Raw genomic sequence first — 20,988 nt, 5'->3', positions numbered from 1 at the left:
CACATTCCATACTGAAACCTGTGCACATGCTCAAAGAACTGTGGAACAACATTTTACAATCTCCCTTGCTTTGTATCATATGTGCGCTCTTTGGTTTTTCTCACGTTTTCTGCAATAAACAGGGTTAAGCAGGGTATGTGGATGTCTTTCTTGTGTGTTCAACATGTGTCTGTGCTACCACAACTAGTTTGTTTCAGTGCTGTATCGTGGGGCACCAAAACCTCTATTATCCTTAATTTATGAGCATGAGTGTAGAATGCATTGCAGTTATTTATGCTGTTAACAGTTGAGCCTTCTTTAGGAATGCCACTCTGGTGCAAGAAATAATTACTTTTAATCCAATCTTGTATTAATTAATACATTAAATGTTTTAAGATCACATTTTGTATGTTATCTTAAATTCATGGGTTTCTTAGCCCACATTTAAAAATAAAAAAAACTGACACATGAGGAAAAGGTGCTGGCACCTGAATTATTTATAGTTTTGTCTATCCCTGATCATAACTACAGGGTTTTTCGCATTGTATCCGATCATTTTTGACAGGTACTCACCTTAAAGAGATACCGCACCGCCACCATCAATCATGTTCTATTGGATCCCCAGCATTGTGGACTATCGCCCGGCATCACAGTTCCCATTGCAGCAAGCTCCGGTGCAGGACAGGCATGGGAATTCTGTCCCACTCCTCCCTGCAAGCTTTCCATAGACCATCCAGGGTGCGCAGGCGGCGATGTTGAAGATGTTTCAACAGTCCAAATGCGCAAAATTTCAATGGCCTGGCATCTGGGCTTTTCACAGGATTGTCTTCAAACGGAATGACACGAATTCCTAATTCCTCTGCCATTTCCTGATAAAAACGTAGTGATGTTCTGGCGGTATGACTCGAAGCCTTGTCCATATGGATCATCACCTGGTTCGCGTCCATTCCATACAATTGTGGGATGTCTCTCCGATAGATAGGTGTCAGAATGGAGTCTTGGAAGTATCTGGCATTCACCTTCACATTTTTGTCCATCTTGCGTATCATCAAATTACCCTCATATCCGAATCCCATCACAACCATAAAGCCAGGAGGGAAACTTTCCCTGCACTGACAAACAAAGTTGCCCCTTGCCGTCAATGTCACGGTATGTGATCGCCCGAATGTGAGCACCAGCTGTGAGATGGACATATGATTCATCCATTATGACAACTTTCTTCCATTTGGAACCCTCCAGGTACTTTTCGTACAGTTTCCTTCAGGTCGTCTTACGTTCAGCAATGTGATGCAGTAGAAGGTGGTGTACACGGGCCTTCTGCACACACTTCAACCTGAGGCGCTTACAAATTGTTTTGTTCACAGTTGATGGTGCGAGGTGAAATCTGTGGGCCATATCACATTGAGTCGGGGGATTTTCTTGGCACGCCAATCGACAGATCCCCCTTCGCACTACGGGTGACAGTTTGCTTGCAGCCCTTCTCCTGGTGGTTTTCGTGGGTGAATGTTTTGCAAGGAGAGCCTGTTGTGTGCAACGGGCCACAATAGCTTTCGCAGTAGTCACCCCGAGTATTAACCCATTCTCCCGACAGTTTCACAATGCGTACGTACGAAAACTTAGCATGGAAAAGGGCCATTACGTAACCCTCCCAATACCGGTTGATTTTTGGCGCCATTTGATAACATTCACTACCAACACTCACGCACCTACAAGGTCAGACACAACACTGCTCCCGCCAGCAGATCCATAGTTCCAGCATGATACGCCAGGTGGCAGCACCAAATCGAAAATGGTCGGATATAAAGCGAACAACCTTCTGTATATAAACTTATACTGTTCATCGTTGAAATGCACTGAATAATTTATGGCCATCCTCTGATTCACAATCACCATAAAACGAATTTTGCCATGCTGAAAGAAAAAAAATAATTCACATGGATGCAATTCACAAAGAAAAAAAAAAGCAAATGAAACACTAATTTTATTTCAGTTTTCTTTGCAGTATTCAACATTTAATAACATGAATAAAAATTTGTCAAAAGACACTCAATTATTTTCTCTCACTACTGGTCACTCACATACAGGAAACATTTGTACTATACAAGAACAGTAAGAAATGCACAAAGCTACAAAAAATACTCGGGAAGCAAAAGATGTTTTTTCCTAATGTCATTTCTATTAAAAAAGTATTACCAGGATTCTAAAAATAAGAATTACACTTATTTATTCATGGTATAATTTACGTAACTTCAATGGGGAACAACGCGGATTAAAATATAGTTAAAACAAGCAGCAGCTTGAACACTTATTAATAGTTTCGTCCTTTTCTCTAGTAATTTATGGCACTATTTTCTTAGTTCTTGCTTGAAATTCTAAAAATTAATTGCACATACACAACATATAGACATTGATGCATTTAATGCATGTTCTTATGATGGTTGTAAGATATGCCAGAAATTTGATAGTGAAATATTACCAATCGTCGAATATTATGTGTAATTTTGTACACCATATTAGTGTACTGTGATGAAACACACATTTCTTGTATGCTATGTATATATTTTCACAAAATAAGTAATGGTGTGATGCATTGCATACTCATTTGTTGGTCCCTCAAGCAGACACACAGTGCGACAAAAAAACACGGCATCAAGCTTCAAACAAACTTTCTTCTTTAACTTTTAAAAATATATTTCTTGCAGATTTCTATGGCTGCCAGAATACTTATAGAAGTATTAGGCTACGGGTGCATGAGCAACTTTTTTATCGCAGGTTCCAGTGATTAGAAAATTCCACATATGGAAGCAATGATTTTTGTAATTGCATTATGTTCCATCTTGGTTGCAACACGAATAAGAAGTTGGGTCACTGTTGGTGGTAATGAATATTTGCCAAATGGTGGGGATTGGGTTAGGAATTTGTTGCTTGCGTACACATCATCAAATACTTGCAAGTCACAGCAACAAAAATTCACTCATGGGACCCCGGTGACAGACTAATGTAAACTGGATGCGATGTGCATTGAAGTACAGTAACACCTCATTATTCCGGACCCCGATAAGCTGGACTTCGCTTAATTCGGATAGGCAAAAGGCACAAAAAAGCAGAATGAAATGTGGCTAAGGGTCAAGAAAAGAAGTTCCCAAAGAAAAGGCAGTCAACCACTGATGAAATTCTGTTTCCCGCAGACTTTGTACTGTACTGTATAGTGTATTTAGGCCTATGCCCTTTAAATACACCATAATAAATGTGTTTTGTTGCTACAAACGGAGTTTTAATGCACTTTCTACTGTTCCTTTAGGTTATGTCAGTTAATCCGGACTTTCATTAACCCAGTCAACTTATCCCCCATTAGTCTGGATTAACGAGGTTTTACTGTATAAGCAATTTTTAATCTTTAGAATTAAAATAATTATTACAGTATAACCTCAATTTTAGGTTTTTCGAAGGACCAAACTGAAAAAAATTTATAACATTTTGCTATTGCTATGTTGGGACCATCACGACAGCATATAATGTGGGAAAAATGTAAAATCAAGGTTCCACTGTATAACCAAAAAGAGCCTAGATTTATCTAAGTAGCTATGTAGATAAACACTGTACATTTCTAGAGACTGTATGGCATTCTTCTATAGTTTGGGAAATGCTGGTAGAGTAAAAAGTATTGCACAAAAAATGTTTCCTTAGCATGACAATGCAGAGAAACTTGCTCAGAACTGACAAAACAATCACAATATCTTATTGCTATACAATTTTTTTTGTATAAAAAATAAAAATGTTACTTTCAAATGATTCTGTCTAGTCAGCACAATGAAGACAACCTACAAATTGATTCAGAGTTCTTTCCTCAACTGCTTACTTCTCAGTACTAAAGGATATTTATGTTGGAAAAAAACATAATGCTTAAAAATTGTCCATGAAGCCACAAAAATAATATGAGTCGCTGTATTTACCTTCCTTAAGCCTGTTATTTTTCACAATATTAAAATTACTGCCAAGTTAAAAGTATCTTCGTTGCCTTAATATTCTCTCAACCTCTTCGACGTTATACGTTTTCCATCGTGAAATAACAATGAAAAAAGCACAATTTCATCTTTTATAATTAAAGTTGAACCTGGGAAGAATCATGCTCTTTTTTTAAACCATTCTAAAATAAATTTTAGTTAGTCTTTCTAGTTTAAATTTTGTGATCTAAAAATAGATGTGATACGTTCTTGAAAGAGCTTCTGATAGCAAATTATGTAACATCAAAATGGAATAGTCTGTAAAATGGAGAATACTGATGTAGTGAAAGATGACTGACAGCACTATTTTTAAAGAAAAAGAAAATGATTTAAGCCACTGTGGCAAGTAACATATAAATTGTATAAACAGATATATTAATTGCTCTGTAAAACCATGTGATGTAAATAATACGTATTTAAAATAATATTCCAGCCAGAGGCAGGAAATGATGATGATGATTGATAAACATACAGTACAGAAATTTAAATGTTACAACTTATATCCTTTCCTTGTCAAAATTAATTATAAACAAGGAATTTCGATGTTTATTCCATGACATTTAAAAGTGATGCACAAATTTATCCCAGGTAACAAGAAAATATAGTATTTCTGACTTAGTTTCCAGTTTCCTTTCTTTTTTATAATCATCTTTTCTGCAAAATGTTTATTTTCATTTGCAATATACTACACAGTCTGCAACAATGAGCATTAGGATCATTTTTCAGTCTGGTTTGTGAAATTTAGCATGAAATGAAAACTACCTCTTGTAACATAGCAGATATGAACCATAAAATTAACTGGTATACTTCAGAGAAATGACCACTCACACACACACACACACACACACACACACACACAAAAACACTCACACAGAGATAAGAGAATGGATGAAAAAGAAAGCTATTCCTTAGTATGGCACTAAACTTAAACATTAAAGATGAAAGAAGAATTACAACAAAAACAAAACATTACAGTGCTTCACCTTTCCGACCAAAAAAGTAAAACAAACACCTGAATGTCGACACTAACAACGTGGCAAGTTCTACTGCAGCATACATCTTACACTCGCATAATAAATATAGCATTCTAACGAGAAAAATAGTTTGCACTTATTTTGTTGAAAGACAGGAAAGTTTTCTTTGTTAACTAGAAGAGTTCTGGAATCCAGCAAATAGCCACTTCCTCTCCATGTTAGCCCCTATGCCAGAGAGCTCCTGGCGGAAAACAGCTGGGAACTTTGACATAAGGCCCTCAACGTCACTGGGTCGCAACGTGGGCTCAACCTTTTGCAAGTACGACCAAATGTAATCAACTCCAGCTCCAAATGGATGGACGTGCAGAAATGTCGAGATGAGTCCTGAAAAATATGAATTACGAAATGTTGGTTGGTTAGCCAATTTGTGTTATGAAATTTTAACATGTTAAACTCTTAAAAACACAATATCTGTACAATTTAGAACAGATAAAAAAATAAATAGTTCACAGTCAAGAATAATGGCTTTGTCCAAAAGATCCAAAAAGCAGTCTTTGAAGTCTGGTCTTGTCGGAAGTGACGTCACCTAAGTCCATTTTTTTCAGTACGAAGTGGATGTAAACAAAAGCACGTGTTCTAGAGAAAGCCAGTGCAGGATTCTGGATTGGTGGATTCTGGCAGTAGTCCCTCCACAGACCTTTTGCACCCTGATAGGTAGTCCATTCAATGCCGTCTTGAAACTAGAGTAATACAGCATTGTATGCTGTTCAAAGCATTTACTAGCCTTATCCTTGCTTATGAATTCATAACCATTCCTTAGTAGAGCACCTACAGTGACATTCACTCATTCAAATTAACGAAATTCCCGCTACTTGTCCATCACGCTGTGTTGTGCAGTGTTGCAAATTCGCAATATTAAGTAAAGTCTATAATCTTGAAACACCGGACTAGACAGAATCCGAAAACATGATTTAGACTGACAGTGACTGACATGGGAATATCTAGATTACACACGTGTTGATGTATACCGGGTGGTCCATTTATAATGATAGTATGGAATATCGCATGCAGAAGGCATCCAATCGAAAAATTGCACAGAATAAAAGTTTGATGCTATTGAGGGGGTAAGTCACCCCCACCCACCCCTTAGGGGGGGGGTAAATTTGAAATTTCAAATGGAACACCCCCATTTGTTTTACATATTTGGATTCCGTGTTGAAAAAGAAGAATTTTTTGTTTGAAAAATTTTGTAAAAAAATTGCAAACTTCGAACATTTATAAACATTTGGTAGTTTCAGATTCATTTTGTTCCTTTATGTAATAACGGTTTTGGTTTCCGTTGAGAACATTGCATAAACGAATTTTATTCAAAAAATGTTTGCAAAGAATTCTGCAAAAGAAAATTGTTTGCAATTAATGTTTTTGTGTAACAATAAATAATATTAATTTGTTCGAACTCTTTGGTTTCAAGGAACAATTTCATATGAACAACAATGTTACTACAAATTAGTTATCATTTGAGGTCCCCTAAGGAGTGGGTGGCGGCGACGAAATTTTTGCAGCATTGACATCCCCTGAATAGTATCAAACTTTTATTCTGTGCAATTTTTTGATTGGATGCATTCTACATGCGATATTCCATACTATCATTATAAATGGACCACCCGGTATACCAAAAACATTCACACACTACTTTCAACTTCATGCGTTTTATCTAGAATAGTAAAATCAACACACTGCAAAAGATTGTAGGGAAACCTTTGAGAAAGCCAAAGTGGTTGGTGCAAATACAACCAGTGATGCTTAAAATCGTACGGAATGTTACTTAAGCATTTATTAAATAATCCACCTATGCTTCCTTTCCTTTACTTCCCACATAAAACATGCTCAGATTTCAGGAACCTGAATTCCCCCAGCTTGTGAAAGAAAAATGCCAGATGCATACACTGGCAACTGCTTCCAAGAAGGAGTTTGTAGAGGGCGGGGACACAAGCTTCTGGCGCTACAGATGGGCAAACTGTGCCATTCAGTGTTGCTACCCGACCTTTATAGAAACATCGTTACAATTCGGTAATATTCAAAAGCTGTTATCGTATCTAACTGCTATATAGCCAACTTCGCAACTACAAAGTTTTACTAATATTCCAACATGCATGTACGTAATAAGACCTTCACATTTCTTGTATCTAATTCATAAGGGAAAAAATAACATAGTTGGAGACACTACTTCTCGTGGTCAAGAATCTTCCGAAACACTGTTACCCTCAAGCACACGGCTATTTATAGCTTTCCTCCCCTCAACCCTGCAAAACCTGCCCTCATCCTCCACCTTGCCGTGTTGTGGTTCTCGAGATTTTGCGTAGTGTTTATAGGTTGCAAGTATCATTGAATGTTGATGTGGCTTCAACAGCAAGTGTTACAAAACATTTACATTTGAAACTTTGAACAAGTGGAGATACCAAAATTGCGGTGTATCCAGAGTATTGTGTTGAATCATTAACTTCTGAACAGGTGTCTTAAAAACAAGCATTTATGCGGTCCGCAAGGAAATTAAACCCCACAAAAATGCGGATGGCACACTTTAGCCAATTTTGAACTTGCTGCTGTTAACAGGAAAGTGGATGTTTTTTTTTCTCATGGATATGAGTTTCTCTACGCTGGTTAAATTATTGCATGATTCATTTGGTTTATTTTACTTCGCATTTCTGCCACACTTGGCTAATCGCGAGGATGAGTGATGATATGGTGAAATTGATGAAATAACACTCACAAAGAACATCCATGCCCAGGCCAAGATTCAAACTCGGGACTTCTGGCTTCGTAGCGCACAGTGATAACCATTCCGCTACAACGGACAGATGTGTGAATTCTTCTTACATGGTATATTACCATTGACGAGAACTGACATCGTTGGTAAGTGTTTACCTCTATTTTATTATATTTTCTTCATCTCTCGTATTTACAACAGTGTTCATTTTAAAAACTAATATTTGCACATCTTTAAAAGTCACTCTAGTTTCGAAACGTTGTGGAAAATAGTGATACTGAAGCTAACACGTGCGCTGGGAGGGAGGGGCAAGTGCTGGCGAATAGAAAGTGGGCACCGCGTGCATTAATACAAATTTCGGTAACTTATTGGCCACACCTACTTCGTTTTAAAGCTGGAAACAGAATAGTGCAGTTCGAAAGCGCCAATTAAACTAGCAATCAAGACCATAGCATGGAGTACACATTGCTGCAGGCTTGAATACTTGACTCGTGGATTTGATGTTCATTTGTTTGAAATCATGAAAGTTGTAAGTCAGTCAGTCAGATGTTGGTTATAGTTCTTCTAATGTGTGAAAATATAAGTATAAGAACTTTTTAAAATGCTATGTGATTTCTATAGTGAATAGCAAGTGTTTATAACACAGGAAAATCAGTGATCTTAATTTTATCTACTGATCGTGTTATTTGGCACTGCAGTCAAAGTGCAATTCGAAAGACTGAGGGCTTCGAGACTAAACTGCGAGACCATTCTTGAAGTATGTTCGCTTCAAGTACAGTCTTGCACCTTTGGGACACACCCATGTCTTTTAACCTTGTGACAGAAAATAGATTTTGCTTACTATTTATACATATATAATATGGAATAAACCATTTGTCAGGAATAGAGAATATCAACCAACAAGTCAAACTACATTTTTACAAATTGTCAGTGTAGTCACATTCATCTTAAAATTAATATGTATCGGTAAGAACGTTCCCTTTTTTAGTGGCTGATATCTGCTCAATGTTTCAACCTATTGCACATGCACCTTTCCAATAGTCAAAACTACAAGGACACAATGTCAGTTGCAAAAGATAAACACCAACAAGGTGTAAGTTATGTTTTTGCAGGCAGTCAGTAAGCAAATAATTTTTATGTGATTCTTGTTTTTCAATTTATCAAATTACATATACAAACACACACATGAAAAAAAGGATAAGAGCCAGAAGGGTGGATTATTAAAAATGGAAGAGAACACTAAACATGGTAAAAAACAAAGTTTCTCTACAAGGTTAGCATAAATGATATGCCTGCCCAATTTGAAACACATATTACTCTCTTTTAATGGAATCCAGGTTCACAGATGGAACTATAAGCTCAAAAAGATTTTGTTGGTCCCTTGAAGCAACGTAGTACATACTTCATGATGGTTGCGGTAAACGCGGTTTAACCTTTAGTACACCGCGCAGTCTTACGTATACATAATGGAGAAAAATTGTAATAACTCTGGCACTATGGGACTAATCTACTTCGGATAACTTTTGTTTTGCAGGTAATACATGGGTGCATGCAACCATGTAAAATTTGGATGCCCCAACCATGGGGGGAGGGGTTTACGGGCGGGGGCTGCATCCCCCGAATTTCAATGAAAAAAACATAAAAATGAGGAGTTTGCCCCCTCTTCTCCAACTACTTTGGGGAGAAAACCGGAACTTTTGCTTTTTTTTCAAAGAATGGACCTTCCGCAACAGAATGATACTTGATTCATGTTCGTGGGTGCAATAAAATTTGAATAATAAGGCAAAACGTAAAACTCTAGCGAATTTTAGCCAATTTGCATATTATTCATAAAATTGTTTTATAACTGACACTATGGGACCAATCTACTTCGGATAACTTTTGTTTTGCAGCTAGAGCATCAGTGCATGCAACCAATTAAAATTTGGATGCCCCAACTGCAGGGGGGGGGGGTTACGGGCAGGGGCTGCATCCCCGAATTTCAATGAAAAAAGCATGAAAATGTGGAGTTTGCCCCCTCTTCTCCAGCTACTTTGGGGAGAAACACGGAACTTTTGATTTTTTTTAAAGAATGGACCTTCCGCAACAGAATAAAACTTGATTCATGTTCGTGGGTGCAATACAATTTGAATAATAAGGCAAAACGTAAAACTCTAGCGAATTTTAGCCAATTTGCATTAGGAAACGATTGTGCGTTAGGGAAATCGATGAGCTGTTATATGATACGAACTCTTTTTCCTAGCAGAGGAGTGAAGGGAGCCTTTGCAATCCTTTGTTTTGTCTCTACTTCTGTCTACTTTGTCTCTTAGACTCACGCTTCTGGCACCTCTGGCTATCGTCAAGCTTCATTGCATTTCTAACATAGAGGCGACAGAAAGCTGACACCGCCAAACCTCTTCCAATACACCCTCTCCTTGACCCCCCCCCCTGCCACTACTTTCGGCTGGATCACCAGGTCTAAACACAAAGAAGAATGTGTGCCTTATCAGTACTAAATCACAGCGTTGGAAGCTTGGAGGAAAACAGCATCGTAAATACCAAGCATTCATTGTGTCTGACAAGTGTCGAGCCCAAACACGTGACATATTCCGAGAAAGGATGGGGGGGGGGGATTTGGAATTTTCGTAAACACATGTTCCCGAACCGAACTGTCAGTGTTTCAACCTCAATATACAAATATAAGTGTGGCAAACCCTCAATAATTGTATCTAAAGCTGTTTGTTCCATATATGCAACCGCGGCTGACAGGGATATACTTTTTTTGTTCCACATATGGAACGGCGGGGGACTAAAGGTTACAATTACTTACGTGAAATTTAGAAGATTTCGCACTTCCGCATCAAATGCCGTACCCTTTTGTGAATGAAGACAGTGGATCTTAGAAATTAATAGGATTGAACCATTAAATTGTGCAACGTAGAAGTGAATCTTCTAAATTTCATGTAAGTAGTACATACTGTTTGCTGCCAGAAGCAAATTACAGAAAATTGCTTCCATCGAAGATAGGAGAACTTTTACCACGTTCACGAACCTCTTATTTGTGTGCAACAACCAAGTTTAGTATCCATCCAGTGGGAATGCAATTTGTAAGTGGTACACTGATTTAAGGAAAGGGCTGCATCTGTTAATGAAAAGTCAACATACCAACTACAATTAGAGGACAAACGGGGGAACAATTCTGTGCAAGCTTCAGCTTGAAGAGTTCTGGGATTTATCCAGCTGCAAAAATCACCCTCGCCATACTCATGTTTGATATGTGATGTCAAAGTAACCACTGAGATGTGCAACGTATCTGGCAGGAATTTCACTACAGGCTGGATGTGGGCTGTTACCGGACTCTCCTGTCTTCGATGGAAGCCATTTTCTCTAACGTACCTTTTGCAGGTGAACAGTGCATACTATGTGGCTTAAAGGTAGACCAACAACATTTTATGAGTTTATATTTTCATCTGTATTAATTTGTCCCCCTGGATTCTATGAAATGTGAGTCTGTATATACAGGGTGTAATGAAAGTACAGGGCAATACTTCAGGAATGGATTCCTCATGTGTAGAGAAGAAAGAAAAAATTATCCTGAAATGTATAATTTCCAACTATCAAGACCTGAACTCCAGTAGGTTATAATTTAAGTTCCCCTACTCAAAACCCTCCGGAGCTCATTCGAAGCATCGGATTTCAGTGAAACTTCTTAGAGGGGCTATGGAGACCACAAAGAAGTGAATGGTTATAAAAAAAATACTTGAAATTTTCATCACCAGGTGGAATAACAATACGAAGTTGGGCATACAAAACTATTTTTAGTTTTATGTCAGTATAGAAGTGTTCAATGTGTGCCGTCAATGTAAAATGACCCTTTGAAAGTGTAAGGCAGTGTGATCAATGATTCAGCAGCAGGATGATGTTCACTGCACTTTATATTTCAACACAACATTTCTCCCCATATAGATATAAACTATATTTCCTCTCTAACTCTGTCTCTTCAGGAGTATTGCCCCATATTTTTGTTATGCCCTGCATAGTAACATAGATATAAGATGGCATTGGTGTCGTACTAAAGTGTAGCCAGATGGGGGGAAACAATACACAATATGCCTTCGAGAGAAATATACTTTCACCAGTGTTTGGTATATGGTGTATGGGTGGGATGGAAAATGTTGGAAATATGTGGATGGAGCTGAAGGGGTGGATAATCTCAGAAGACCCAAAAGAAAGTTACTTGGCAGGCCTTGGCTCTCACAAGGACTCTCAGACCACAGAGTTTGGTTGTAGTGAGTTAAACAGTAAGGAAAATCGATGCACAGAATCTTACCAATAAGCCGTGCCTCCTTCTCTGTAATGCGAGTCCCATGAGAAGAGGAATCTGTTGTGTCTATTCTGTTGTCATCATCATCATTCTGACCTCCTGACTTGTCACTACTCTCTACAGTCCCAGCAGCCCGCAGACGGGCTTCCAGTTCCCGTGTGTTCCTCTCGTCCTCTGCCTGCCGTCGCTTGGCTTCAAGAAGTTGCTGTGTGTTAAACACAAGGAGTGATTAAAAATATTGTGGTTGTAGAATTACATAAACTTCTTTAATTTTTTCTTCTGTGACAAAAGTGAAAACTTATATTCACAATCTCTGTTTATTGAAATAGCATGCTGGCTGTGGAGGTATAAAAAAAAAAAAGTGAAGTGCTCCCCTGTGCTTAGCACCATGCCATGAAGGCATATAGGGGGTGTGGGGGGGTAACGCCCCACACTTTCTTGATCCGGCCGTAAGTGGGGGTGATGTGATCAGCATCACGCCCCTGACTGCCTTTACCCTCCAGGGTTTCCCCCAGGTACCCATGTCATTCGATGCTGGGTGGGCGCCAAGGCCGCTTCCAACGTTAGAAAAGTTCCCGGATTTGAACCGGTCGGGGATCGAACCTGGGACCTTTAGCATGGTAGTCAGACGCATTACCAACTGAGCTACCACGGCCACATTTTTTTTTTTTTTTTTTTTTTTTACTGGAGGGGAGTAAATTTTGGGTATATATATCGTTCTGTTTTGAAGAAGACCTTGCTAGAAGGTTGAAACGTTACGTTTAGTTTATGTTTTATAATAAAATAAATTTCTGCCTTGGTCAGCATATTGAGTTTTTCATATCATGGAAACAAGGCTTAATGGTGTTATAATTTAACACGTTGTTTCATGTAATGTTTAGGGAGAACACATGCTCCCTTCATCAGACATTTGTTTGTAGTTTTGTAGAAATATTTTTAAAAGTTTAAATGCTTGTAACAACTGTAAAAACTACACTAATGTTATAAATTCTGAATAATTAAATTGATTTAGAATCTCGTTTTGAGCATTCACTTTTCTCTAGGAATTTTTTATGGTTTCTTGGTAGAATATGCTGATTTTGTACTACAAATCTTTAGATAATAATGAATGCAGTATACACAGAGATTCTCCTGAATACTGTACCAGAATTATTGTAATTTTTCCAATCTTAGAACATTAATGTGGTTCTAGAAAACAAAGTTGAAAGTATAAATGCTGAGGGAAACCATTCAGGTCCAGCCACATTACTTAAGTATGTATACTTATTTATTCCCTCAATACAAAGGAACAATAAACCAGTACTACAAAATAGTCAAACAATATCAAAGAAGGAAGCAGTCTCCACCATGGACGTCCACAGGATTTTTTCCAGGGAGGGGCAAGGAAGGTATTATCTTTTCCAAGGGGGGGGGGGGCAAACAAGTCACATTTTCCCCCAAAAGTGTGTTGTTTCCTAAAAAAAACATTACTTAAATTTGATTTATGGTGTTCATGCAATAATTAAAACATATTATTGTGGCTAAAATTATATTATATGTGTGAAATACATAATTTTTGGTTGACTTTCATTTTCCAGAGGGGGGCCACGGCCCCACCTTGCACCCCCCTTCCCTTCCGGATGCCCATGGTCTCCACAATCCTGTCCCAAAACTAATAAGTCTGCTTAGTGGAGAGATCAAACAAACATGTTTTTCACTCTTCATGAAAAAAAATATTGCTGTACAATTCTGGGAGTTACAAACTAACCACTGTATCAGTAATCAGTAGAGCAACGGGCATAATTGTACCTGCTTCCAGCCAGTCTGTGCAACACACATCGATGATGTTGCCGATGTACTCCCATCATCTGCTTCGTCGCAGCATAACTAACTCCGGATCCCATTGGCGTCCCATTTTCAAATTTTATGCAGTTATTGAGGAATAGTGTTGTGCGTGATGATTTTTTGAAAAAATTAAAACACCAGTTTTTCAGAAAATGGCTATAAAACTTTTTCTTTACATCAACTTCAATTGTTTTTTTTTTACCCTGACATGAACATGCAATATCTTCTGTGACAGAGTCCCTCAAGACCTTTCCAACGCTGTATGATATGTGCCTGATCGCCGAAATATTTCAATTTAAAGTTAAAAAGATGTGTGTGTGTGAGAGAGCAAGAGCGAGAGAGAGAGAGAGAGCAAGAGAGAGAGAGAGAGAGCAAGAGAGAGAGAAAGAGAGAGAGAGAGAGAGAGAGAGAGAGAGTGAGAGAGAGAGAGAGAGAGAGAGAGAGAGAGAGAGAGAGAGAGAGAGAGAGAGAGAGAAAATTAAACAACAGAGCCTTATTTGTCTCCAAAATTCTGTCCAGGGTGAACTACATGGAAGTGAGATTGACATTTGGAGGTCTTAGGAATGTTCACCAAAATTAGCAACACCCCTTTTCAGTACAATCTCACACAATACTGCTTCAATTAAAGTTATGATAATACTCGAGTTATTGAATTATACAATTTCCTTCCAAATGCATTACTTGCAATTCACATTCACGTTATTAGTAAAAATAATAATGTTTGAATATCTCATGATACTTTACCTGCTGCATACCCTGTAGCGTCTGTTGTAACAATTTCAATTGTTTGTCTTTATGGTCAACTTCTGCACCAAGGTCTGAGCGAATAAGATCCACTTCATTCTTGTACGCTTCTAGCTGACACCGCAAGCTGTCATTTTCTTCCTGTTAGCCAGAAATGAACATTTCCCATAAATATGAAGAAACTAGGTACATGTACATGAAAATAACAGAAAACACACACAAATATTAAGTTTTAAAATGAAGTTGTGCACACAATATTATAAATTTTAAATGAGATGGAACCAATTGTGCGAACCACTGACCCTCCACCGGGTATCGAACCTGGGATCCCTTGATTAAAAGGTGACGATGAATCGGGGAGGCCATGTTCCATGGTAAAAATGTCGATTTTCCCCCTGATGTGCATGAAATATGATCCCATATTAAAACAGGCAAGTATCAAATATTGACTCTACACATCTCGAATTTTGACATTTATCCTTAGACATGCATGTATTTCATTCCAATTCACATTTTGCAAATATGAAGATTTTCAAAAATGAATTATTTATGAAATGCAGTCTGTGCCTTTAGTAAATGGTGCTAAAATTCAGTAATATACATACATTCTTGCAACAAAATGCATCAATTTACCAGAGTTTTGCTTTAAAATATTCAATAGTCACATTACAATGTTAAAATACTTGGTATGCATTCACAAAATACTGTTTTCACAGAATAGTGAGAAATTACTGGAAACTTCAAATTTTGCATAATTTCGAGGTATGGTATTTTTGCAGACCCTAAAAAAGACCAAAATGCCAGAAAAGCATTGACTGGTACCACTACATAAAATCGAACTGATACTTTGGCATCAGTACCAGTTCAGCCCTAATATATACATAAAAAATCACCGAATGAGAACGGCTTGTCACAGAATGTTGACGTTTGATGTATTCTGGGTGAAACGGCAAGGATTTTCACAGGATGTAATTATTGACATGCCATTTTCATATGAATGCACTTAAGATTTGGTGCATAGAGACTTGCCAAATGAATAAAATTTGTTAAAATTTCTATTTTGTTTTTGGTTCTTTATACGAGGGACAGTCAGTATATAGGTCACAAACTGATGTGGGATAGCTGAAAATAGTAGTGAGTAGTTTCAAAAGGTGTCATTAGGTGGCAGCACCATCCAGCTTGATGATATTCAGTTAGCAGATAGCAGACACACGCGTGGACAGCTGTTTAAAAATTTCGACCGTACTAAAGGGCTGTACGTGGAGATGGTCCGGGTGGAGGAGATGATTCGAGTTGACAGGCGAGTGACGATAGACAGCAACTGCAATAGGGTGTTCTCATGGTTTAGCCTACAGCATAATGCATGGTCATTTCATTTTCCGAAAAGTGTGTGCACGGTGGCGGCAACCATTTCACGGATGATGATGATGATGATGATGTTGAACGTGAGATGCGAGTGTGACAGGGACAGCAGCCCAGAGAAGTTTATGCAGCAGGTTTTTGGGGACTGATAAAGCAATGGATAAGTGTATCAATGTTCATGGGGATTATGTTGAAAACAAAAATGGTTTTCAAGTCAGTATCTCACTTAGTATTTATAAACGTTTTTGACCAACTTACTGACTTAGTATTTTTAAATAAATCTTTTTGACCAACTTACTGACTTAACTATGTATTTTAACTACACTATACACACCAATAAACTTCAACTCCCCACGATAAGTAGTTTTCCATCTACAGTTTGTTTTCGTACATAACTGCACCTAAAAACCTCCCAAGTGGTAAAGTTTGAGAGCATCTAAAAAAATATTTACCTTGAGAGCACCAATTCCTTTATCGTCTTCCATCCGAGGTTTCTTCCTTGGAATATTCATCTCCTCCTCAGAATCCGACACTTCCATCTCCTCGTCTGCTCTCTCGTTCAAAGCCTCCTCCAGCTGCATGTTCTTTATCTCCTGAAGTAAGCAAAAGAACTGTGTGAAAAGGCAGCCTCACAAACACTCCAAACTTTGGCTGCAATTCCATTCAAAAGTTATCGCTTTTGGTTCTAAAACAGCAAGGAACTGAGACGCACTACCCATGCAATTATTTAACAGCTACAAGCAATCGAAAGCAAACACAATAAAACAAGTTGTTTTAGTGTATAATTGGCAGACTTCAATCAATTTTACTCTGCTTAAGCTATTAGTATGGTTTATGACATATCAGGACCCAGTGGTGGTGATTGGGTTCCAAAACCAGGGGGGCAAGGTGCCAAAACTGGGGGGGCAAAGACAGTATATTTCCCTTTGTATATATGATTTAGCATAATGCGGGGACAGGACCATTTAAAGTAGTCATACACCAACTATTATACCGGTATTTGAAAATACTATGTGGCAATGCTGAAATATTGATATATTGAAAACAGGTACCTTGAGAATTTTCAGTAGGGATGGACTGATATGAAATTTTGGCCTATATTGATAACCAATATTCTACTTAACCAACGTAAGACTCTAAATGGTTCACTGACATTCTTAATAACTGCATGATACAGGGTGACAACACGGAAAAGAACCTTCAATGAAAAGTCTGCGCTCAGCTTTCCCTTCTTCCGTTCAGCTCTGGCCATAAGAAAGCATGCTCCACTCTGCCCCTCCCCTCCAGGTGGGGGTACGGTGCACAGGAGTCGAGGGTCTGTGCAGGTTTTTTTGCTTGTGGTTCCACTATACCAGATGAACCAAGCTTATGCAATGCCAAAAAAGCTGCATATTTAGATATTTAAGCCACAGTAGCTCAGTTAGTAGAGCATCTGGCTGCCACACAGAAGACTCAGGTTCGAATCCCAACACAGGTGATCTGAACCAGGAAATTTTCCAGTCATTTCCTTGTTTCTGCATGGCTGTGGCCAGGCATGATGTTGATCACATCATCGTAACTATGGCTGAGATGAAGAATATGTGGAGCTCTACCTCCACATCACACATATGTCTTAATGGCATGTGTGCATGTGTACAGGGGTACCTTTCCCTTTATCTATATTTAGACATTTACTTTTTGAAAATGTATGGAATCCATTAAATTATACCAAAATGGCACAGTACTGCACTAAATTGCAAGCTATTTACAGATATATCTGATTGGCAAATGTACCAATAAATCAATATACGAGGGTAAATCAAAAACTAAAGACAATTCTGTGTTTTCGCAGGAATAAACGAAGACTGGGTGTGTCTGATGTCACCACGTGTATACTTGGAGTGACGTGGAAGTAGGAGTATCCATCACTGCCCCATTCAGTCGAGTGTCGAAGAGCAAAAAGGTCACACTCATGGACGCACCACTCCACGAATGCACCTGTGTTCTTTTATGTCTCCGGGGGGTGCTCGTACTCCACGATATAATGCCAGGTCTCATACAGCACTCTCATAGACACTGTGCACAGGCTTGGCTTTGAGTTGCTTCCCCATCCTCCGCCATTGGATTACCACATCTTCGGCACTTTGAAGGAGCTGCTGCATGGTCGTCGGTTCAAGTCAGATGACGAGGTCCAGCAGGCGGTGCAGACGTGGCTTCGTGAGCAACCAAAAACTTTCTTCGTGGACGGGATACAGAACCTGATTGCATGATACCAAAAGTGCTTTGCCATGCGGGTGGAAAAGTGATATGTGTAGTTCTTCTTCTTGTGTGGAAATAAAGATGTTATGTGAAAGTTGCCTATACTTTTAGATTTACCCTCGTACATACCTATATCTGCCGATACCGATAGAATACCAATTATTGACCTGTCCCATCCCTAATTTCCGTATGCCCAGTATCTTCAGTATATCATAATTTTTCAGTATGCAACAGATATAAAAACCCAATATTTAAAGCTCAATATTGGGCAGCTGTAGTTTGAGTTGAGTGTCTAATACATCCACGTAGAAAGGCATGGGTCAGAAAGAAAGAAAATTATTTTGTTCACATCACATTGAAAGCTATGGCCGGATGGGTATCCATGTAATTTTTGGTACAACAAATGCCGAAACTCATTACCGGGCAGCACTATTTCATGTAGGCCAGCTGCAATAAGGAAATGTATTTGTACAGTCACAGACAATTCTGGGTTGTAACAATTTCATTGTCAATGTGATTGCCAAAACCCAGAAATGTCCGTGACTGTACACTAAGCACCTAGATACTACAATATTTATTTTTTACTATTTTGTCATAAAATTAATAACTGTGTATGAAGATTCTACAAATTTACAAACATTCTTTTATAAAGAGCATGGAGGACTCGTTCACTTTTTGAATTAATGGATGTCCCTATGTCTGTGATGGGCTTGTGGATTTAGAAATTTTAGCAAAACAGGATAACTGACATAGGAACATAATTGGAGACTATATAAGCAATATTAATAGAGCTATGAATGAAGTAGTCACATACCTAATATTATTTACAATGAATGGCAACGAATGATGAAAAGATTCTCTCAGGGTATCAAGTTCTCTTGAAGTATACAATGGTTCTTCATTATACATTGGGGGGGATTACTGTGGCAGAGGAACATGTAAAGTGAGAGGATGTATAAGTAAGAAAAATGTAAAATTTGAGAACATGAAATTAGAGTTTCATTGTAACAACAATGTTCTACCTACACATGACAAAATAGTCACTTCCTATTTATTTCATTTAAATCTGAAATTTGTACAGAATCACTGTGAACAAAAGGCTCCATACATTCTATACCTCAACACTGGAAGAAATGCTCCATGTGCTTGTTACGTGGTACATTAGAATGACCAAACACTGACAGATGTGGGAACAAGCCGAAAATACTCAATGACTGTTTATACAGTTTTCACTTCTAAACACCTAATTTTAATATCTGTATTTTCATAATTTGATGATGCTCTTCTCAATCTTTAGGTGAAAAAGGATGAATGATGATTAGATGGAGTGAATACAAATCATAGATAAACCCCTGTCCTGGCCAGGACTTGAAACCAACCTTGCTTTCCAGATTTCACCGGTGGACGGGCTGGTGCACTGATGCTTCGGCAATCCGTATTTCACCGGGGCGTACTAAAGCTTTTACCAAGTTAAACCATGACGTCATCAATTTACACCAGCCTCAAGAGCTGGTGAATCAAAATGGCATCTTCTGCACTGAAGCTTCTTCTGATTTGTGATATGCGCCCTGTTGGCAATAGTACAGAATGACACGCAGATTTTGTTGCACGGAGGGCGAATAAAATGGATGCAGGCATATAAACTGTCGACATTTTAAATACTGCTGCTCCTTCACTTGCACGCAAAGTGAAATAAAGTATGTCGATGCATCAAAACGTGTGTCCATCTTCTGCTGCAACATGCAGGAAAGCATCCATTTGCAAAATTCGATATCATTACATAAGAATACCACTTAAATTTGTACTGCACATGCATTAAGTGAAAATATATAATATTCATGAAATATTTTCTGTGATTTAGTCACTGATGGTGATTTTTTCCTTATAAACGACGCGTGCGCATTCCGAATCCAACTTTCATTTGCTTCAGTATGAAGCTTTCTGAAATTCACCGAATTTGACGTCATTTTTGGTGCACCAGTCTGATGCACGCTGGTGAAATCTGGAAAGTGCAACAAAACTTTGGAATGAGATCATGCATCAAACACTCAACACCCTGGGACACCAAGGCACAAACTGTAAGTAAACATCATAATATCTGCACCACTCTCTATTTATTAATTTAATTAGTAATTTTCATGTAAAGAAAGCAACACATTAAATATGCATTAAAATTAAAGTACCACATAAAACAAATCTACCAAAGATAGTATGCTTACCTGATCAGAATAAAAAAAAGAAGTAATTCAATGTCAAACTCTTCAAGTAGTTGGTCTGTAGAAAAACACCACTCGCGTGACAATAACATTTTCCACATAAAATCTAAACTATCAAATTTAAATACTAAATGCTGGAAGGTTGCAGCCAAAGTTTGAGTTTACAAAGACATTCAAAAAGACAACTTTATGCAATTCATATTTTAACTTACACCTGTGTACCATAGACCTACCTGCTTTTTTTGGCATTGCAATTAATTAAAGCTCACCCATCAATGCTGCCATCTGCAAAAATACTGTTCCCAACACCAAACCAGACTACCATGATTTAAGAATCTCCTTGTTCTTTTATTTTTAAAAATGTAGGCCATTATCAAGATTGCAATAAATCATGTATGTACGACAGAAAGTTGTAATTTCAACACTGCTCAAACAAACCTCTTTTTGGAAAGAAAGTGCATAAAAATTTATATCTGTCTCCTATTATGTTCTGCCCCTTCTGGTCGACACAGTGATGGGATGAATGATCTTTAAACATAGAGCCTTCAGTGGAATATTGAAAGTTGACATGTTCAGG

The 20,988-nt window shown here is 38.1% G+C and overlaps 1 protein-coding gene across 3 annotated transcripts in view; it reads right to left on the bottom strand.

Annotated features, from left to right (window-relative positions):
* Positions 1–1,973: 1,973 nt before the first annotated feature.
* LOC145999560 (ecto-NOX disulfide-thiol exchanger 2-like) overlaps positions 1,974–20,988 on the bottom strand; it is a 59,027-nt gene continuing 40,012 nt past the window's right edge. For all 3 annotated transcript variants that reach the window (XM_083136567.1, XM_083136570.1, XM_083136568.1), the window contains 4 exons: positions 16,410–16,550; positions 14,596–14,736; positions 12,034–12,232; positions 1,974–5,341 (listed from right to left, as the gene is read on the bottom strand). In XM_083136567.1, the coding sequence (XP_082992693.1) occupies positions 5,127–5,341; positions 12,034–12,232; positions 14,596–14,736; positions 16,410–16,550 (696 nt within the window). In that variant the 3' untranslated portion in view covers positions 1,974–5,126. The remainder of the gene's footprint in view (positions 5,342–12,033; positions 12,233–14,595; positions 14,737–16,409; positions 16,551–20,988) is intronic.

The sequence above is a fragment of the Lepisma saccharinum genome, chromosome 15 (genome assembly GCF_977018435.1).
Source record: "Lepisma saccharinum chromosome 15, izLepSacc3.1, whole genome shotgun sequence".
NCBI classification, from domain to species: domain Eukaryota; kingdom Metazoa; phylum Arthropoda; class Insecta; order Zygentoma; family Lepismatidae; genus Lepisma; species Lepisma saccharinum.
Note: the sequence above shows the minus strand (reverse complement) of the source record. Positions and strands in the feature narration are given on the sequence as shown.